This window comes from Crinia signifera, chromosome 12 (genome assembly GCF_055691185.1).
Source record: "Crinia signifera chromosome 12, ASM5569118v1, whole genome shotgun sequence".
Classification (NCBI taxonomy): domain Eukaryota; kingdom Metazoa; phylum Chordata; class Amphibia; order Anura; family Myobatrachidae; genus Crinia; species Crinia signifera.
The window spans coordinates 736,957-758,916 of NC_139228.1; the positions used below are offsets into that span (position 1 = coordinate 736,957).

Consider the following 21,960-nt stretch of genomic DNA (forward strand, 5'->3'; position numbering starts at 1 on the left):
TGGGGGGGGGGGTGTGCTGTATGTAGTACTGGGGGGGGGGGTGCTGTATGTAGTACTGGGGGGGGGTGCTGTATGTAGTACTGGAGGGGGGTGCTGTATGTAGTACTGGGGGGGGGGGGTGCTGTATGTAGTACTGGGGGGGGGGGTGCTGTATGTAGTACTGGGGGGGGGGTGCTGTATGTAGTACTGGGGGTGTGTGTGTGCTGTATGTAGTACTGGGGGTGTGTGTGTGTGCTGTATGTAGTACTGGGGGGGGTGTGTGCTGTATGTAGTACTGGGGGGGTGTGTGTGCTGTATGTAGTACGGGGGGGGGGTGTGCTGTATGTAGTACTGGGGGGGGTGTGTGCTGTATGTAGTACTGGGGGGGGTGTGTGTGCTGTATGTAGTACTGGGGGGGGGGGTGTGCTGTATGTAGTACTGGGGGGAGGGGTGTGCTGTATGTAGTACTGGGGGGGGGGGGTGTGCTGTATGTAGTACTGGGGGTATGTGTGTGCTGTATGTAGTACAGGTGGGGGTGTGCTGTATGTAGTACTGGGGGGGAGTGTGTGCTGTATGTAGTACTAGGTGTGTGCGTACTGGGGGATGTGTGCTGTATGTATTGCTGGGGGTGTCCATGATATATTTAGTACTGGAGGTGAGTGTGCTGTATGTAGTACTGGGGGGGGGGGGGGGGGGTGTCTGTGCTGTATGTAGTACTGGGGGGGGTGTCTGTGTGCTGTATGTAGTACTGGGGGGGTGTCTGTGTGCTGTATGTAGTACTGGGGGTTGGTGTGTGCTGTATGTAGTACCGGTGAGTAGGTGCTGTATGTAGTACTGGGGGGTGGTGTGTGCTGTATGTAGTACTGGGGGTTGGTGTGTGCTGTATGTAGTACTGGGGGGTGGTGTGTGCTGTATGTAGTACTGGGGGGTGGTGTGTGCTGTATGTAGTACTGGGGGGTGGTGTGTGCTGTATGTAGTACTGGGGGGGGGGGGGGTGTGCTGTATGTAGTACTGGGGGGGGGTGTGCTGTATGTAGTACTGGGGGGGGGTGCTGTATGTAGTACTGGGGGGGGGTGCTGTATGTAGTACTGGGGGGGGGGTGTGCTGTATGTAGTACTGGGGGGGGGTGCTGTATGTAGTACTGGGGGGGTGCGCTGTATGTAGTACTTGTGGCGGTGTGCTGTATGTAGTACTGGGGGGGTGCGCTGTATGTAGTACTGGGGGGGTGCGCTGTATGTAGTACTGGTGGCGGTGTGCTGTATGTAGTACTGGGGGGGTGCGCTGTATGTAGTACTGGGGGGGTGCACTGTATGTAGTACTGGGGGGGTGCGTACTGTAGGGCGTGTGCGTGTGCTGTATGTAGTACCGGTGGGGGTGTGCTTTATGTAGTACTGGGGGTTGGTGTGTGCTGTATGTAATACCGGTGGGTAGGTGCTGTATGTAGTACTGTGGCTGTGCGTACTGTAGGGTGTGTGCGTGTGCTGAATGTAGTACTGGGAGTATGTGTGTGCTGTATGTAGTACTGGGGCGGTGTCTGTGTGCTGTATGTATTACTGGGGGTGTCTGTGTACTGTATGTAGTATTGGGGGGGGGTGCTGTATGTAGTACTGGGGGGGAGGGGTCTGTGTGCTGTATGTAGTACTGGGGGGTGTCTGTGTGCTGTATGTAGTATTGGGGGGTGCTGTATGTAGTACGGGGGGGTCTGTGTGCTGTATGTAGTACTGGGGGGGGGTCTGTGTGCTGTATGTAGTACTGGGGGGTGTGTGCGCTGTATGTAGTACTGGGGGCGGGGGGTGCTGTATGTAGTACCGGTGGGGATGTGTACTGTAAGGTGTGTGTGTGTGTGCTGAATGTAGTACTGGGAGCATGTGTCTGCTGTATGTAGTACTGGGGCGGTGTCTGGGTGCTGAATGTAGTACTGGGGCGGTGTCTGGGTGCTGAATGTAGTACTGGGGCGGTGTCTGTGTGCTGTATGTAGTACTGGGGGTGTCTGTGTGCTGTATGTAGTATTGGGGGGGGTGCTGTATGTAGTACTGGGGGGGAGGGGTCTGTGTGCTGTATGTAGTATTGGGGGGTGCTGTATGTAGTACGGGGGGGTCTGTGTGCTGTATGTAGTACTGGGGGGTGTGTGTGCGCTGTATGTAGTACTGGGGGCGGGGGGTGCTGTATGTAGTACCGGTGGGGATGTGTACTGTAAGGTGTGTGTGCGCTGAATGTAGTACTGGGAGCATGTGTCTGCTGTATGTAGTACTGGGGGTGTGCTGAATGTAGTACTGGGAGTGGGGGTGTGCTGTATGTAGTACTGGGGGTGTGCGTACTGTAGGGTGTGTGCTGAATCTAGTACTGGTAGGGTGTGTGCTGTATGCAGTACTGGGGGGGGGGGGGTGCTGTACATAGTACTGGGGGTGTGTGTACTGTAGGGTGTGTGCTGAATGTAGTACTGGGAGTATGTGTGTGCTGTATGCAGTACTGGGGGGGGGGTGCGTAATGTCGGGTGTGTGCTGTATGTTGTACCGGTGGGTAGGTGCTGTATGTAGTACTGGGGGGGGTGCGTTCTGTAGGGTGTGTGCGTGTGCTGAATGTAGTACTGGTAGTATGTGTGTGCTGTATGTAGTACCAGTAGGGGTGTGCTGTGTGCATACTATAGGGTGTGTGCATGTGCTGAATGTAGCACTGGGAGTATGTGCGTGCGGTATGTAGTACTGGGGGGGGTTTGGTGCTGCTGTGTGTAGTACTGGGGGTGTGCGTTTGTTGAATGTAGTACCGGGAGTATGTGTGTGCTATATGCAGTACTGGTGTGTGTGTGTGTGGGGGGTTGCTGTATGTAGTACTGGGGGGTGTGTGCTGTATGTAGTACTGGGGGGGGGGGTGCTGTAAGTAGTACTGGGGGGGGGGTGCTGTAAGTAGTACTGGGGGGGGGTGCTGTATGTAGTACTGGGGGGGTGCTGTATGTAGTACTGGGGGGTGTGTGCTGTATGTAGTACTGGGGGGTGTGTGCTGTATGTAGTACTGGGGGAGTGTGTGTGCTGTATGTAGTACTGGGGGAGTGTGTGTGCTGTATGTAGTACTGGGGGGGTGTGTGTGCTGTATGTAGTACTGGGGGGGGGTGTGCTGTATGTAGTACTGGGGGGGGGGTGTGCTGTATGTAGTACTGGGGGGGGGGGTGTGCTGTATGTAGTACTGGGGGGGGGGTGTGTGTGCTGTATGTAGTACGGGGGGGTGGTGTGTGTGCTGTATGTAGTACTGGGGTGGTGTGTGTGCTGTATGTAGTACTGGGGGGGTGTGTGTGCTGTATGTAGTACTGGGGGGGTGTGTGTGCTGTATGTAGTACTGGGGGGGGGGGTGTGCTGTATGTAGTACTGGGGGGGGGGGTGTGCTGTATGTAGTACTGGGGGGGTGTGCTGTATGTAGTACTGGGGGGGGGGGGTGTGCTGTATGTAGTACAGGTGGGGGTGTGCTGTATGTAGTACTGGGGGGGACTGTGTGCTGTATGTAGTACTAGGTGTGTGCGTATTGGGGGATGTGTGCTGTATGTATTGCTGGGGGTGTCCATGATATATTTAGTACTGGAGGTGAGTGTGCTGTATGTAGTACTGGGGGGGGGGGGGGGGGGGGTGGTGTCTGTGCTGTATGTAGTACTGGGGGGGTGTCTGTGTGCTGTATGTAGTACTGGGGGGTGTCTGTGTGCTGTATGTAGTACTGGGGGTTGGTGTGTGCTGTATGTAGTACCGGTGAGTAGGTACTGTATGTAGTACTGGGGGGTGGTGTGTGCTGTATGTAGTACTGGGGGGTGGTGTGTACTGTATGTAGTACTGGGGGGGTGCGTACTGTAGGGCGTGTGCGTGTGCTGTATGTAGTACCGGTGGGGGTGTGCTTTATGTAGTACTGGGGGTTGGTGTGTGCTGTATGCTGTATGTAATACCGGTGGGTAGGTGCTGTATGTAGTACTGTGGCTGTGCGTACTGTAGGGTGTGTGCGTGTGCTGAATGTAGTACTGGGAGTATGTGTGTGCTGTATGTAGTACTGGGGCGGTGTCTGTGTGCTGTATGTAGTACTGGGGGTGTCTGTGTGCTGTATGTAGTATTGGGGGGGGTGCTGTATGTAGTACTGGGGGGGAGGGGTCTGTGTGCTGTATGTAGTACTGGGGGGTGTCTGTGTGCTGTATGTAGTACGGGGGGGTCTGGGTGCTGTATGTAGTACTGGGGGGGGTCTGTGTGCTGTATGTAGTACTGGGGGGTGTGTGTGCTGTATGTAGTAATGGGGGCGGGGGGTGCTGTATGTAGTACTGGGGGCGGGGGGTGCTGTATGTAGTACCGGTGGGGATGTGTACTGTAAGGTGTGTGCGCTGAATGTAGTACTGGGAGCATGTGTCTGCTGTATGTAGTACTGGGGGTGTGCTGAATGTAGTACTGGGAGTGGGGGTGTGCTGTATGTAGTACTGGGGGTGTGCGTACTGTAGGGTGTGTGCTGAATGTAGTACTGGGAGGGTGTGTGCTGTATGCAGTACTGGGGGGGGGGGTGCTGTACATAGTACTGGGGGTGTGCGTACTGTAGGGTGTGTGCTGAATGTAGTACTGGGAGTATGTGTGTGCTGTATGCAGTACTGGGGGGGGTGCGTACTGTCGGGTGTGTGCTGTATGTTGTACCGGTGGGTAGGTGCTGTATGTAGTACTGGGGGGGGGGGGGGGTTGCGTACTGTAGGGTGTGTGCGTGTGCTGAATGTAGTACTGGTAGTATGTGTGTGCTGTATGTAGTACCAGTAGGGGTGTGCTGTGTGCATACCATAGGGTGTGTGCATGTGCTGAATGTAGCACTGGGAGTATGTGCGTGCGGTATGTAGTACTGGGGGGGGGGGGGGGTTTGGTGCTGCTGTGTGTAGTACTGGGGGTGTGCGTTTGTTGAATGTAGTACCGGGAGTATGTGTGTGCTATATGCAGTACTGGTGTGTGTGTGTGTGTAGGGGGGGGGGGGTTGCTGTATGTAGTACTGGGGGGGGTGTGCTGTATGTAGCACTGGGGGGGGTGTGCTGTATGTAGTACTGGGGGAGTGTGTGTGCTGTATGTAGTACTGGGGGGGTGTGTGTGCTGTATGTAGTACTGGGGGGGGGGGGGGGTGTGCTGTATGTAGTACTGGGGGGGGGGGGTGTGTGCTGTATGTAGTACTGGGGGGGTGTGTGTGCTGTATGTAGTACGGGGGGTGTGTGTGTGTGCTGTATGTAGTACGGGGGGGGGGGGGGTGTGCTGTATGTAGTACGGGGGGGGGGTGTGTGTGCTGTATGTAGTACTGGGGGGGTGTGTGTGTGCTGTATGTAGTACTGGGGGGGTGTGTGTGTGCTGTATGTAGTACTGGGGGGGTGTGTGTGTGCTGTATGTAGTACTGGGGGGGTGTGTGTGTGCTGTATGTAGTACTGGGGGGGTGTGTGTGCTGTATGTAGTACTGGGGGGGTGTGTGTGCTGTATGTAGTACTGGGGGGGTGTGTGTGCTGTATGTAGTACTGGGGGGGTGTGTGTGCTGTATGTAGTACTGGGGGGGTGTGTGTGCTGTATGTAGTACTGGGGGGGTGTGTGTGCTGTATGTAGTACTGGGGGGGTGTGTGTGCTGTATGTAGTACTGGGGGGGTGTGTGTGCTGTATGTAGTACTGGGGGGGTGTGTGTGCTGTATGTAGTACTGGGGGGGGGTGTGCTGTATGTAGTACTGGGGGGGGGGTGCTGTATGTAGTACTGGGGGGGGGGGTGTGCTGTATGTAGTACTGGGGGGGTGTGCTGTATGTAGTACTGGGGGGGGGGGTGTGCTGTATGTAGTACTGGGGGGTATGTGTGTGCGGTATGTAGTACAGGGTATGTGTGTGCTGTATGTAGTACAGGTGGGGGTGTGCTGTATGTAGTACTGGGGGGGAGTGTGTGCTGTATGTAGTACTAGGTGTGTGCGTATTGGGGGATGTGTGCTGTATGTATTGCTGGGGGTGTCCATGATATATTTAGTACTGGAGGTGAGTGTGCTGTATGTAGTACTGGGGGGGGGGGGGGTGTCTGTGCTGTATGTAGTACTGGGGGGGTGTCTGTGTGCTGTATGTAGTACTGGGGGGTGTCTGTGTGCTTTATGTAGTACTGGGGGTTGGTGTGTGCTGTATGTAGTACCGGTGAGTAGGTACTGTATGTAGTACTGGGGGGTGGTGTGTGCTGTATGTAGTACTGGGGGGTGGTGTGTACTGTATGTAGTACTGGGGGGTGGTGTGTGCTGTATGTAGTACTGGGGGGTGGTGTGCTGTATGTAGTACTGGGGGGGGGGGGTGTGTGCTGTATGTAGTACTGGGGGGGGGGTGTGCTGTATGTAGTACTGGGGGGGGGGGGTGTGTGCTGTATGTAGTACTGGGGGGGGGGGGGTGTGCTGTATGTAGTACTGGGGGGGGGGGGTGTGCTGTATGTAGTACTGGGGGGGGGTGTGCTGTATGTAGTACTGGGGGGGGGGTGTGCTGTATGTAGTACTGGGGGGGGGGTGTGCTGTATGTAGTACTGGGGGGGGGGTGTGCTGTATGTAGTACTGGGGGGGGGGGGTGCTGTATGTAGTACTGGGGGGGGGTGCTGTATGTAGTACTGGGGGGGGTGTGCTGTATGTAGTACTGGGGGGGGGGGTGTGCTGTATGTAGTACTGGGGGGGTGCGCTGTATGTAGTACTGGGGGGGTGCGCTGTATGTAGTACTGGTGGCGGTGTGCTGTATGTAGTACTGGGGGGGTGCGCTGTATGTAGTACTGGGGGGGTGCGCTGTATGTAGTACTGGGGGGGTGCGCTGTATGTAGTACTGGGGGTGGTGCTGTATGTAGTACTGGGGGTGTGCGTACTTGGGGGGTGCGCTGTATGTAGTACTGGTGGCGGTGCGCTGTATGTAGTACTGGGGGGGTGTGCTGTATGTAGTACTGGGGGGGTGCGCTGTATGTAGTACTGGGGGGGTGCGCTGTATGTAGTACTGGGGGTGGTGCTGTATGTAGTACTGGGGGTGTGCGTACTGGGGGGGTGCGCTGTATGTAGTACTGGTGGCGGTGCGCTGTATGTAGTACTGGGGGGGGTGCGCTGTATGTAGTACTGGTGGCGGTGTGCTGTATGTAGTACTGGGGGGGGTGCACTGTATGTAGTACTGGGGGTGGTGCTGTATGTAGTACTGGGGGTGTGCGTACTGTAGGGCGTGTGCGTGTGCTGTATGTAGTACCGGTGGGGGTGTGCTTTATGTAGTACTGGGGGTTGGTGTGTGCTGTATGTAATACCGGTGGGTAGGTGCTGTATGTAGTACTGTGGCTGTGCGTACTGTAGGGTGTGTGCGTGTGCTGAATGTAGTACTGGGAGTATGTGTGTGCTGTATGTAGTACTGGGGCGGTGTCTGTGTGCTGTATGTGGTACTGGGGGTGTCTGTGTGCTGTATGTAGTACTGGGGGTGTCTGTGTGCTGTATGTAGTATTGGGGGGGGGTGCTGTATGTAGTATTGGGGGGTCTGTGTGCTGTATGTAGTACTGGGGGGTGTCTGTGTGCTGTATGTAGTATTGGGGGGTGCTGTATGTAGTATTGGGGGGTGCTGTATGTAGTATTGGGGGGTGCTGTATGTAGTACGGGGGGGTCTGTGTGCTGTATGTAGTACTGGGGGGGGGGGGGTCTGGTGCTGTATGTAGTACTGGGGGGGTCTGGTGCTGTATGTAGTACTGGGGGGTGTGTGCTGTATGTAGTACTGGGGGGTGTGTGCTGTATGTAGTACTGGGGGGGTGTGTGTGCTGTATGTAGTACTGGGGGGGTGTGTGTGCTGTATGTAGTACTGGGGGGGTGTGTTTGCTGTATGTAGTACTGGGGGGGGTGTGTGTGCTGTATGTAGTACTGGGGGGGTGTGTTTGCTGTATGTAGTACTGGGGGGGGGGTGTGTGCTGTATGTAGTACTGGGGGGGGGGTGTGTGCTGTATGTAGTACTGGGGGGGGTGTGTGCTGTATGTAGTACTGGGGGGGTGTGTGTGCTGTATGTAGTACTGGGGGGGGGTGTGCTGTATGTAGTACTGGGGGGGGGGGTGCTGTATGTAGTACTGGGGGGGGGGTGTGCTGTATGTAGTACTGGGGGGGTGTGCTGTATGTAGTACTGGGGGGGGGGGGGTGCTGTATGTAGTACTGGGGGGTATGTGTGTGCTGTATGTAGTACAGGGTATGTGTGTGCTGTATGTAGTACAGGTGGGGGTGTGCTGTATGTAGTACTGGGGGGGAGTGTGTGCTGTATGTAGTACTAGGTGTGTGCGTATTGGGGGATGTGTGCTGTATGTATTGCTGGGGGTGTCCATGATATATTTAGTACTGGAGGTGAGTGTGCTGTATGTAGTACTGGGGGGGGGGGGGGTGTCTGTGCTGTATGTAGTACTGGGGGGGTGTCTGTGTGCTGTATGTAGTACTGGGGGGTGTCTGTGTGCTTTATGTAGTACTGGGGGTTGGTGTGTGCTGTATGTAGTACCGGTGAGTAGGTACTGTATGTAGTACTGGGGGGTGGTGTGTGCTGTATGTAGTACTGGGGGGTGGTGTGTACTGTATGTAGTACTGGGGGGTGGTGTGTGCTGTATGTAGTACTGGGGGGTGGTGTGCTGTATGTAGTACTGGGGGGGGGGGTGTGTGCTGTATGTAGTACTGGGGGGGGGGGGTGCTGTATGTAGTACTGGGGGGGGGGTGTGTGCTGTATGTAGTACTGGGGGGGGGGGTGTGCTGTATGTAGTACTGGGGGGGGGTGTGCTGTAAGTAGTACTGGGGGGGGGGTGTGCTGTATGTAGTACTGGGGGGGGGGTGTGCTGTATGTAGTACTGGGGGGGGGGTGCTGTATGTAGTACTGGGGGGGGTGTGCTGTATGTAGTACTGGGGGGGGGGGGTGTGCTGTATGTAGTACTGGGGGGGTGCGCTGTATGTAGTACTGGGGGGGTGCGCTGTATGTAGTACTGGTGGCGGTGTGCTGTATGTAGTACTGGGGGGGTGCGCTGTATGTAGTACTGGGGGGGTGCGCTGTATGTAGTACTGGGGGGGTGCGCTGTATGTAGTACTGGGGGTGGTGCTGTATGTAGTACTGGGGGTGTGCGTACTGGGGGGGTGCGCTGTATGTAGTACTGGTGGCGGTGCGCTGTATGTAGTACTGGGGGGGTGTGCTGTATGTAGTACTGGGGGGGTGTGCTGTATGTAGTACTGGGGGGGTGCGCTGTATGTAGTACTGGGGGGGTGCGCTGTATGTAGTACTGGGGGTGGTGCTGTATGTAGTACTGGGGGTGTGCGTACTGGGGGGGTGCGCTGTATGTAGTACTGGTGGCGGTGCGCTGTATGTAGTACTGGGGGGGGTGCGCTGTATGTAGTACTGGTGGCGGTGTGCTGTATGTAGTACTGGGGGGGGTGCACTGTATGTAGTACTGGGGGTGGTGCTGTATGTAGTACTGGGGGTGTGCGTACTGTAGGGCGTGTGCGTGTGCTGTATGTAGTACCGGTGGGGGTGTGCTTTATGTAGTACTGGGGGTTGGTGTGTGCTGTATGTAATACCGGTGGGTAGGTGCTGTATGTAGTACTGTGGCTGTGCGTACTGTAGGGTGTGTGCGTGTGCTGAATGTAGTACTGGGAGTATGTGTGTGCTGTATGTAGTACTGGGGCGGTGTCTGTGTGCTGTATGTGGTACTGGGGGTGTCTGTGTGCTGTATGTAGTACTGGGGGTGTCTGTGTGCTGTATGTAGTATTGGGGGGGGGTGCTGTATGTAGTATTGGGGGGTCTGTGTGCTGTATGTAGTACTGGGGGGTGTCTGTGTGCTGTATGTAGTATTGGGGGGTGCTGTATGTAGTATTGGGGGGTGCTGTATGTAGTATTGGGGGGTGCTGTATGTAGTACGGGGGGGTCTGTGTGCTGTATGTAGTACTGGGGGGGGGGGTCTGGTGCTGTATGTAGTACTGGGGGGGTCTGGTGCTGTATGTAGTACTGGGGGGTGTGTGCTGTATGTAGTACTGGGGGTGTGTGCTGTATGTAGTACTGGGGGGTGTGTGCTGTATGTAGTACTGGGGGGGTGTGTGTGCTGTATGTAGTACTGGGGGGGTGTGTTTGCTGTATGTAGTACTGGGGGGGGTGTGTGTGCTGTATGTAGTACTGGGGGGGTGTGTTTGCTGTATGTAGTACTGGGGGGGGTGTGTGTGCTGTATGTAGTACTGGGGGGGGGGTGTGTGCTGTATGTAGTACTGGGGGGGGTGTGTGCTGTATGTAGTACTGGGGGGGTGTGTGTGCTGTATGTAGTACTGGGGGGGGTGTGTGCTGTATGTAGTACTGGGGGGTATGTGTGTGCTGTATGTAGTACAGGGTATGTGTGTGCTGTATGTAGTACAGGTGGGGGTGTGCTGTATGTAGTACTGGGGGGGAGTGTGTGCTGTATGTAGTACTAGGTGTGTGCGTATTGGGGGATGTGTGCTGTATGTATTGCTGGGGGTGTCCATGATATATTTAGTACTGGAGGTGAGTGTGCTGTATGTAGTACTGGGGGGGGGGGGGTGTCTGTGCTGTATGTAGTACTGGGGGGGTGTCTGTGTGCTGTATGTAGTACTGGGGGGTGTCTGTGTGCTTTATGTAGTACTGGGGGTTGGTGTGTGCTGTATGTAGTACCGGTGAGTAGGTACTGTATGTAGTACTGGGGGGTGGTGTGTGCTGTATGTAGTACTGGGGGGTGGTGTGTACTGTATGTAGTACTGGGGGGTGGTGTGTGCTGTATGTAGTACTGGGGGGTGGTGTGCTGTATGTAGTACTGGGGGGGGGGGTGTGTGCTGTATGTAGTACTGGGGGGGGGGGTGTGTGCTGTATGTAGTACTGGGGGGGGGGTGTGCTGTATGTAGTACTGGGGGGGGGGGTGTGTGCTGTATGTAGTACTGGGGGGGGGGTGTGTGCTGTATGTAGTACTGGGGGGGGGGTGTGTGCTGTATGTAGTACTGGGGGGGGGGTGTGCTGTATGTAGTACTGGGGGGGGGTGTGCTGTATGTAGTACTGGGGGGGGGGTGTGCTGTATGTAGTACTGGGGGGGGGGTGTGCTGTATGTAGTACTGGGGGGGGGGTGTGCTGTATGTAGTACTGGGGGGGGTGTGCTGTATGTAGTACTGGGGGGGGGGGTGTGCTGTATGTAGTACTGGGGGGGTGCGCTGTATGTAGTACTGGGGGGGTGCGCTGTATGTAGTACTGGTGGCGGTGTGCTGTATGTAGTACTGGGGGGGTGCGCTGTATGTAGTACTGGGGGGGTGCGCTGTATGTAGTACTGGGGGGGTGCGCTGTATGTAGTACTGGGGGTGGTGCTGTATGTAGTACTGGGGGTGTGCGTACTGGGGGGGTGCGCTGTATGTAGTACTGGTGGCGGTGCGCTGTATGTAGTACTGGGGGGGTGTGCTGTATGTAGTACTGGGGGGGTGCGCTGTATGTAGTACTGGGGGGGTGCGCTGTATGTAGTACTGGGGGTGGTGCTGTATGTAGTACTGGGGGTGTGCGTACTGGGGGGGTGCGCTGTATGTAGTACTGGTGGCGGTGCGCTGTATGTAGTACTGGGGGGGGTGCGCTGTATGTAGTACTGGTGGCGGTGTGCTGTATGTAGTACTGGGGGGGGTGCACTGTATGTAGTACTGGGGGTGGTGCTGTATGTAGTACTGGGGGTGTGCGTACTGTAGGGCGTGTGCGTGTGCTGTATGTAGTACCGGTGGGGGTGTGCTTTATGTAGTACTGGGGGTTGGTGTGTGCTGTATGTAATACCGGTGGGTAGGTGCTGTATGTAGTACTGTGGCTGTGCGTACTGTAGGGTGTGTGCGTGTGCTGAATGTAGTACTGGGAGTATGTGTGTGCTGTATGTAGTACTGGGGCGGTGTCTGTGTGCTGTATGTGGTACTGGGGGTGTCTGTGTGCTGTATGTAGTACTGGGGGTGTCTGTGTGCTGTATGTAGTATTGGGGGGGGGTGCTGTATGTAGTATTGGGGGGTCTGTGTGCTGTATGTAGTACTGGGGGGTGTCTGTGTGCTGTATGTAGTATTGGGGGGTGCTGTATGTAGTATTGGGGGGTGCTGTATGTAGTATTGGGGGGTGCTGTATGTAGTACGGGGGGGTCTGTGTGCTGTATGTAGTACTGGGGGGGGGGTCTGGTGCTGTATGTAGTACTGGGGGGGTCTGGTGCTGTATGTAGTACTGGGGGGTGTGTGCTGTATGTAGTACTGGGGGGTGTGTGCTGTATGTAGTACTGGGGGGTGTGTGCTGTATGTAGTACTGGGGGGGTGTGTGTGCTGTATGTAGTACTGGGGGGGTGTGTGTGCTGTATGTAGTACTGGGGGGGTGTGTTTGCTGTATGTAGTACTGGGGGGGGTGTGTGTGCTGTATGTAGTACTGGGGGGGTGTGTTTGCTGTATGTAGTACTTGGGGGGGTGTGTGTGCTGTATGTAGTACTGGGGGGGGGGTGTGTGCTGTATGTAGTACTGGGGGGGGTGTGTGCTGTATGTAGTACTGGGGGGGTGTGTGTGCTGTATGTAGTACTGGGGGGGGTGTGTGCTGTATGTAGTACTGGGGGGGTTGTGTGCTGTATGTAGTACTGGGGGGGTGTGCTGTATGTAGTACTGGGGGGGTTGTGTGCTGTATGTAGTACTGGGGGGGTGTGCTGTATGTAGTACTGGGGGGGTGTGCTGTATGTAGTACTGGGGGGGGTGTGTGCTGTATGTAGTACTGGGGGTATGTGTGTGCTGTATGTAGTACAGGTGGGGGTGTGCTGTATGTAGTACAGGTGGGGGTGTGCTGTATGTAGTACTAGGTGTGTGCGTACTGGGGGATGTGTGCTGTATGTATTGCTGGGGGTGTCCATGATATATTTAGTACTGGAGGTGAGTGTGCTGTATGTAGTACTGGGGGGGGGGGGGGGGTGTCTGTGCTGTATGTAGTACTGGGGGGGGTGTCTGTGTGCTGTATGTAGTACTGGGGGGGTGTCTGTGTGCTGTATGTAGTACTGGGGGTTGGTGTGTGCTGTATGTAGTATCGGTGAGTAGGTGCTGTATGTAGTACTGGGGGGTGGTGTGTGCTGTATGTAGTACTGGGGGGTGGTGTGTACTGTATGTAGTACTGGGGGGTGGTGTGTGCTGTATGTAGTACTGGGGGGGGGGTGTGCTGTATGTAGTACTGGGGGGGGGTGTGCTGTATGTAGTACTGGGGGGGGGGGGTGTGCTGTATGTAGTACTGGGGGGGGGTGTGCTGTATGTAGTACTGGGGGGGGGGGTGTGCTGTATGTAGTACTGGGGGGTGTGTGTACTGTATGTAGTACGGGGGGTGCGCTGTATGTAGTACTGGTGGCGGTGCGCTGTATGTAGTACTGGTGGCGGTGTGCTGTATGTAGTACTGGGGGGGTGCGCTGTATGTAGTACTGGGGGTGGTGCTGTATGTAGTACTGGGGGTGTGCGTACTGTAGGGCGTGTGCGTGTGCTGTATGTAGTACCGGTGGGGGTGTGCTTTATGTAGTACTGGGGGTTGGTGTGTGCTGTATGTAATACCGGTGGGTAGGTGCTGTATGTAGTACTGGGGGAGTGTGTGTGCTGTATGTAGTACGGGGGGGGGGGGGTGTGTGTGTGCTGTATGTAGTACTGGGGGGGTGTGTGTGCTGTATGTAGTACTGGGGGGGTGTGTGTGCTGTATGTAGTACTGGGGCGGTGTCTGTGTGCTGTATGTAGTATTGGGGGGGGTGCTGTATGTAGTACTGGGGGGAAGGGGTCTGTGTGCTGTATGTAGTACTGGGTGGTGTCTGTGTGCTGTATGCAGTATTGGGGGGTGCTGTATGTAGTACGGGGGGGTCTGGTGCTGTATGTAGTACTGGGGGGGGTGTGTGCGCTGTATGTAGTACTGGGGGCGGGGGGTGCTGTATGTAGTACTGGGGGCGGGGGTGCTGTATGTAGTACCGGTGGGGATGTGTACTGTAAGGTGTGTGCGCTGAATGTAGTACTGGGAGCATGTGTCTGCTGTATGTAGTACTGGGGGTGTGCTGAATGTAGTACTGGGAGCATGTGTCTGCTGTATGTAGTACTGGGGGTGTGCGTACTGTAGGGTGTGTGCTGAATGTAGTACTGGGAGGGTGTGTGTGCTGTATGCAGTACTGGGGGGGGGGGTGCTGTACATAGTACTGGGGGTGTGCGTACTGTAGGGTGTGTGCTGTATGCAGTACTGGGGGGGGTGCGTACTGTCGGGTGTGTGCTGTATGTTGTACCGGTGGGTAGGTGCTGTATGTAGTACTGGGGGGGGGTGCGTACTGTAGGGTGTGTGCGTTTGCTGAATGTAGTACTGGTAGTATGTGTGTGCTGTATGTAGTACCAGTAGGGGTGTGCTGTGTGCATACTATAGGGTGTGTGCATGTGCTGAATGTAGCACTGGGAGTATGTGCGTGCTGTATGTAGTACTGGGGGGGGGGGTTTGGTACTGCTGTGTGTAGTACTGGGGGTGTGCGTACTGTAGGGCGTTCGTTGAATGTAGTACCGGGAGTATGTGTGTGCTATATGCAGTACTGGTGTGTGTGTGTGGGGGGGGGGTGTTTCTGTATGTAGTACTGGGGTGTGTGTGCTGTATGTAGTACTGGGGGGGGGGGGGGTGCTGTATGTAGCACTGGGGGGGGGGGGTGCTGTATGTAGTATTGGGGGGGAGGGTGCTGTATGTAGTACTGGGGGGGTGTCTGTGTGCTGTATGTAGTACTGGGGGGGGTGTCTGTGTGCTGTATGTAGTACTGGGGGTTGGTGTGTGCTGTATGTAGTACCGGTGAGTAGGTGCTGTATGTAGTACTGGGGGGTGGTGTGTGCTGTATGTAGTACTGGGGGGGGCGGTGTGTGCTGTATGTAGTACTGGGGGGGGGGTGTGTGTGTGCTGTATGTAGTACTGGGGGGGGGGTGCTGTATGTAGTACTGGGGGGTGTGTGTGCTGTATGTAGTACTGGGGGGGTGTGTGTGCTGTATGTAGTACTGGGGGGGGGGTGCTGTATGTAGTACTGGGGGGGGGGGATGTGCTGTATGTAGTACTGGGGGGGGGATGTGTGCTGTATGTAGTACTGGGGGGGGGGGCGGTGCTGTATGTAGTACTGGGGGGGGGTGCTGTATGTAGTACTGGGGGGGGTGCTGTATGTAGTACTGGGGGGGGGGGGTGCTGTATGTAGTACTGGGGGGGGGGTGTGCTGTATGTAGTACTGGGGGGGAGTGTGCTGTATGTAGTACTGGGGGGGGGGTGTGCTGTATGTAGTACTGGGGGGGGGTGTGCTGTATGTAGTACTGGGGGGGGGGTGTGCTGTATGTAGTACTGGGGGGGGGTGTGTGCTGTATGTAGTACTGGGGGGGGGTGTGCTGTATGTAGTACTGGGGGGGGGGGGTGCTGTATGTAGTACTGGGGGGGGGGTGCTGTATGTAGTACTGGGGGGGGGTGCTGTATGTAGTACTGGGGGGGGTGCTGTATGTAGTACTGGGGGGGGGGGAGCTGTATGTAGTACTGGGGGGGGGGTGCTGTATGTAGTACTGGGGGGGGGTGCTGTATGTAGTACTGGGGGGGGTGCTGTATGTAGTACTGGGGGGGGGTGTGCTGTATGTAGTACTGGGGGGGGGGGTGCTGTATGTAGTACTGGGGGGGGGGGTGCTGTATGTAGTACTGGGGGGGGTGTGCTGTATGTAGTACTGGGGGGGGGGTGGGGTGCTGTATGTAGTACTGGGGGGGGGGTGGGGTGCTGTATGTAGTACTGGGGGGGGGGGGTGCTGTATGTAGTACTGGGGGGGGGGGGTGCTGTATGTAGTACTGGGGGTATGTGTGTGCTGTATGTAGTGCAGGTGGGGGTGTGCTGTATGTAGTGCAGGTGGGGGTGTGCTGTATGTAGTACTGGGGGGGAGTGTGTGCTGTATGTATTGCTGGGGGTGTCCATGATATATTTAGTACTGGAGGTGTGTGTGCTTTATGTAGTACTGGGGGGGGGTGTCTGTGTGCTGTATGTAGTACTGGGGGTTGGTGTGTGCTGTATGTAGTACCGGTGAGTAGGTGCTGTATGTAGTACTGGGGGTGTGCGTACTGTAGGGTGTGTGCGTGTGCTGAATGTAGTACGGGGGGGTCTGTGTGTGCTGTATGTAGTACCGTTGGGGGTGTGCTGTATGTAGTACTGGGGGTGTGCATACTGTAGGGTGTGTGTTGTATGTAGTACTAGGGGTTGGTGTGTGCTGTATGTAGTACCGGTGAGTAGGTGCTGTATGTAGTACTGGAGGTGTGCGTACTGTAGGGTGTGTGCGTGTGCTGAATGTAGTACTGGGAGTATGTGTGTGCTGTATGTAGCACCAGTGGGGGTGTGCGTAATGTGTGTGTGTGTGTGTGTGTGTGTGTTGAATGTAGTACTGGGAGTATGTGTGTGCTGTATGTAGTACCGTTGGGGGTGTGCTGTATGTAGTACTGGGGGGGGGGGGGTGCTGTGTGCGTACTGTAGGGTGTGTGCTAAATGTAGTACCGGGAGTATGTGTGCTGTATGCAGTACCGGGGGGGGTTGCTGTATGTAGTACTTGGGGTATGCAGTACTGAAGGGGTGTCTGTGTACTGTATGTAGTACTGGTGGTGTGTGCTTTATGTAGTACTGGGGGTGTGCGTACTGTATGTAATACAGGGGGTGTGCTGTATGTAGTACCGGTGTGGGGGGGTGGTGCATACTGTAGGGTGTGTGCGTGTGCTGTATGTAGTACTGGGGGGGGGGGGGGGGTTGCTGTATGTAGTACTGGGGGGGGGGTGCTGTATGTAGTACTGGGGGGGGGGGGGTGCTGTATGTAGTCCTGGGGGGGTGCTGTAAGTAGCACTGGGGTGGTGGGGGGGTTGTGCTGTATGTAGTACAGGGGGGGATACTGTATGTAGTACAGGGGGTGTGCGTGTACTGTAGGGTGTGTGCATGTGCATGATGTATTTGTGTGTGCTGTATGTAGTACTGGTGGGGTTGTGCTGTATGTAGTACTGGGGGTTGGTGTGTGCTGTATGTAGTACCGGTGGGTAGGTGCTGTATGTAGTACTGGGGCTGTGCGTGTGCTGTATGTAGTACTGGGGGTTGGTGTGTGCTGTATGTAGTACCGGTGGGTAGGTGCTGAATGTACTACTGGGGGTGTGCGGACTGTAGGCTGTGTGTGCTGGATGTAGTACTGGGATTATGTGTGTGCTGTATGTAGTACCAGTGGGGGTGTGCTGTATGAGGGGGCACGAGAGAGAGAGAGAGGGGGGTGTCTGTGCGCTCCATGTAGTATTGGTGGGGGATGGGGAGCTGTGCACTCTCTGAGGTACTTGTATAGGGAGAGACCTGGGAGTCAGTCTCTCTCTGTCTCTCTCTCCCCCCTGTCTCCTGCACCTGTCTAACTGTCTGCCTGTCTCTGCCTCAGTGGAGCGTCGCCGGCGGGACAAGATTAACAACTGGATCGTTCAACTGTCTAAGATCATTCCTGACTGCTCCATGGAGAACACAAAATCTGGCCAGGTACGGTCTAGATTCAGGGAGCAGTGGTGTCGTGTGCTCGATCTGGCTGGGGGAAAAGGTGTCGGCCACGGCTCTGCCTCCAGAACCCACACGCACCGCCTCTGCTCCCGCGTGGTTGGCTCTAGGGGCGGAGGCGTCGCGTGGTTGGCCCCGGCTCTGGGGGCGGAGGCGTCGCGTGGTTGGCCCCGGCTCTGGGGGCGGAGGCGTCGCGTGGTTGGCCCCGGCTCTGGGGGCGGAGGCGTCGCGTGGTTGGCCCCGGCTCTGGGGGCGGAGGCGTCGCGTGGTTGGCTCTGGGGGCGGAGGCGTCGCGTGGTTGGCCCCATCTCTGGGGGCGGAGGCGTCGCGTGGTTGGCCCCATCTCTGGGGGCGGAGGCGTCGCGTGGTTGGCCCCATCTCTGGGGGCGGAGGCGTCGCGTGGTTGGCCCCGGCTCTGGGGGCGGAGGCGTCGCGTGGTTGGCCCCGGCTCTGGGGGCGGAGGCGTCGCGTGGTTGGCCCCGGCTCTGGGGGCGGAGGCGTCGCGTGGTTGGCCCCGGCTCTGGGGGCGGAGGCGTCGCGTGGTTGGCCCCGGCTCTGGGGGCGAAGGCGTCGCGTGGTTGGCCCCGGCTCTGGGGGGCGGAGGCGTCGCGTGGTTGGCCCCGGCTCTGGGGGCGGAGGCGTCGCGTGGTTGGCCCCGGCTCTGGGGGCGGAGGCGTCGCGTGGTTGGCCCCGGCTCTGGGGGCGGAGGCGTCGCGTGGTTGGCCCCGGCTCTGGGGGCGGAGGCGTCGCGTGGTTGGCCCCGGCTCTGGGGGGCGGAGGCGTCGCGTGGTTGGCCCCGGCTCTGGGGGCGGAGGCGTCGCGTGGTTGGCCCCGGCTCTGGGGGCGGAGGCGTCGCGTGGTTGGCCCCGGCTCTGGGTGCGGAGGCGTCGCGTGGTCAATCACCCTAACATGCAATGTAATACTATGTGTTGACCCTGTAAACATGCCTGTGCCCTCTCCCGCAGAGTAAAGGCGGCATTCTCTCTAAAGCCTGTGACTACATCCAGGAGCTGCGCCAGGGCAACATGCGCCTGTCTGAGGAGCTGCAGAACCTGGAGCAGCTACAGATGGATAACGAGCTCTTACGGCAGCAGGTGGGTGACTGGTACCCATGGAGGAGGGGGGGGTGCCAGTGCAGGGTGACATTGACCAGATCTCTTCTCTGCCAGGTGGAGGATCTGAAGAATAAGAATCTCATTCTCCGAGCGCAGCTTCGACACCATGGAGTGGAAATAATCATTAAGAATGATGCCCGCTGACGAGAGTGGTCCCTCCTGCCTGCTTCTGTCATGTAACACGTCAGGGGCATCACGGGGCTGGTGCAGGGGGTGGAACACACCGAAGGATCTGTAGAAATGTATATTTGTCCATTTTTGTACTTGTTGTATTGAATGCTGGGTGCGGAGCATTCCTCCTTGTGCTGTACAGTCACCCTCTGCCGCCTGCCCGTGTAACCACTGTGCCGCTGGGGGAACTCAGAATTATTATCACTCTTATGTCCATTTATTTTGAAATATGTGCCCCTCACCCCGTGGTCTTGGTGGGGAGTCCCCTTTTTTTATGTTCTGGGGGTGGGGGGAGAGGCCCCACTCATTAATTTGCAGTCCCTGGTGGTGGGGGTAGAGTCCCAATGGGTAGGGGGGGGGAGAATCCCCACTCATTTATGTGCAGTCCCTGGGATGGGGGGAGAGTCCCCTAGGGGTGGGGGGTATTCAGGTGCTTGACCATATTCATACACTCTATGGCAGCCGCCCTCACGTGTGTATTTCGCAGATTAAATGCCATATTTATACCACATGCAGATGTTGTCTCTATGTATGACCACTGACCCTGTGCTCAGTGCTGTGCGGGGGTTCTTCCAGCAGTTGTTTATGTATGTGTGGGGAGGAGCGTGGACTGATCCTGTGCTCAGTGCTGTGCGAGGGTTCTGCTAGGATTAGTTAATTATTGTATGTATGTATGTGTGAGTGCAGGAGAGCATGGACTGATCGTGTGTGTGTGTGTGAGCGTGGACTGCATCTCAGAAAGTATGGTAAAACACAGTATGGAAGTGAAGCACACACCCCGGGGAATAAGGTAAGAATCAAACCAGAACATTTGATTCGATTTAGTTTACAGAGGTCATTGCAGTATCTTAAAGCACCTGAAGGCTTCGGTACTAGGACAATAGGATTATTACACTCACTGGTGGATTCCTCTATAACCCCAGGCGTTACGCCTCCTGCGTTACTGATGCCCACTTTGCTTTGGGTATACGATAGGACCTTTGTTTAATGACCACCCCGAGTGGAGTCACATCATCATGTTGGAGGATCTGTGTCTCTCCCGGGATGGCAGAAGACACATCGTGGTAGCGGGTCACCAAGCTCACCACTTCCTGTTTCTGTCCAGGAGTAAGTGGGACTTCAACGGGTACCCGGCATGCTGGAACCTTTATAGCTACCAAAGAGGGCTGACTGGCAGGTTCCTTCCAGGGTTTTTAGCAGGTTTACATGGTAGATTTGTACCTCCCTCCTGTCGGACCCTGTAATTAACCGGTCCCACCACCTCTATGACCTCATAAGGGCCCCTCCATTGTGCATACATCTTGCTTTCTGTGGTTGGTACCAGCACTAACACTTTATCTCCTGGGTTAAAGGACCGGATGACTGAGGTAACGTCATACCTGGCGATGTTGGGCCCTTTCCATGTGGTCGTTCAGGAGTGGCACAATCTGCCTCAGACGGCCATATTACTGGGCCACACACTGAACAATGTTAGGATCCTGGCACAGTTGTTCTTCCCGCCCTTATTTTAGTAGATCCAGAATTTCTCTCGCCTGTCTCAGATAGGAGTCCTGAACCTGGTACAGCAGACATGTCCAACCTGCAGCCCTCCGGCTGTTGTGAAACTACACATCCCAGCATGCCTTCCCAAAGTTTTAGCATTCCCTAATAGCAAACCAGGTCTACCAGGCCACCTGCGTGCGGGTGGGACACGGAGGTGGTAATCCCGTCTACCAGGCCACCTGCGTGCGGGTGGGACACGGAGGTGGTAGTCCGGTCTACCAGGCCACCTGCGTGCGGGTGGGACACAGAGGTGGTAATCCCGTCTACCAGGCCACCTGCGTGCGGGTGGGACACGGAGGTGGTAATCCCGTCTACCGGGCCAGCTGTGGGCGGGTGGGACACGGAGGTGGTGATCCCATCTACTTTTAGCAGCCAGCATAAATCCTTCATAAATTTGGAAACAAAAGGTGTACCTTGGTCTGTTAAGACCTTTTTTGGCATTCCCAGGTGGGTATGCATAGTTAGTTGCTCTCTGGTAATGGTGCTAGATTTCATATTGGACAGGGGTAAAGCCTCCGGGGATCTGGTGGCATAATCTACCATCACTAGTATGTGTTGGTGCCTTCGAGCAGATTTTTCCCCTGGCCCTATCCGATTCATACCAGTCTGCTGGATAGGCACGGAAATTATAGGGAAGGGTACCAGTGGAGCCCTAAACTGCCAGTGGGGCTGTCTTCTGGCACACTGGGCATTCCTGACAATACCTCATGATCAGGGCATAGATGCTGGGCCAGAAGAACTTTAGCAGGACGCGTTTGAGTGTTCTCGTCCCCCATAGATGCTTATGTGCGGCTTCTAATACCAACCACACCAGTTTTTCCCCCTGTAAAGTAGTAACACACAATACAATACAAAATATGGCACATTCCAAGCTCCCCCTCTCCTACCCCGCAGCCAGTCTGTGTCCCTCAAGGGTCAGTCCTTGACCCTCTCCTCCTCCCTCTACGCCACCTCTCTGGGCACCTTCATCAGCTCCTACGGCTTCCATTACCACCTTTATGCCAATGATACCCTAATCTATCTCTCCTCCCCCGACCTATCCCCATCACTCCTGTCCAAGGTCTCCGAATGCCTCATGGCCATCTCAGCCTGGATGACCCAACGCTTCCTGAAACTAAACATGGCTAAAACTGAACTTCTAATCTTCCATCCCCCGAACATCCCCTCTTCTCCCACTATCTCCATCAGCATTGGTGAAACCGAGATCATCTCCACCGCCCAAACACGCTGCCTCGTTGTCATCATTGACTCCACCCTCTCTTTCACCCCCCCACATTCGTGCTCTCTCACAGTCTTGCCGCTTTTACCTCCACAACATTTCGCGCATCAAACCATTCCTCTCCACTAACGCGACCAAAATTCTCATTCACTCTCTTGTCATCTCCCGCCTTGACTACTGCAACATCCTTCTGTCTGGGCTACCTCTCACCCGCCTTGCCCTTCTCCAATCCATTCTTAACACTGCTGCTGATAGGCTCATCTTCCTCTCCCGCTGCTCTACCTCCCCCTCTGTCTATCTCTTCACTGGCTCCCCATTCCTTTCCGAGTTCTCTTTAAACTCCTCACCACCACCTACAAGGCGCTCTCCTCCTCCACCGCTCCTTACCTCTCTTCACTGATCTCTATCCACACTCCCTCCGGTCCTCTTCGC

The 21,960-nt window shown here is 56.0% G+C and overlaps 1 protein-coding gene across 11 annotated transcripts in view; it reads left to right on the plus strand.

Moving 5' to 3' along the window:
• Positions 1-19,278, plus strand: part of USF1 (upstream transcription factor 1) — a 31,341-nt gene extending 12,063 nt beyond the window's left edge. For 10 of the 11 annotated variants that reach the window (XM_083167497.1, XM_083167495.1, XM_083167496.1 and 7 more), the window contains exons 9-11: positions 17,372-17,466; positions 18,447-18,575; positions 18,651-19,278. In XM_083167497.1, the coding sequence (XP_083023623.1) occupies positions 17,372-17,466; positions 18,447-18,575; positions 18,651-18,740 (314 nt within the window). In that variant the 3' untranslated portion in view covers positions 18,741-19,278. The remainder of the gene's footprint in view (positions 1-17,371; positions 17,467-18,446; positions 18,576-18,650) is intronic. The other variant, XM_083167499.1, reaches the window with a different exon arrangement.
• The last annotated feature ends 2,682 nt before the right edge of the window (positions 19,279-21,960 follow it).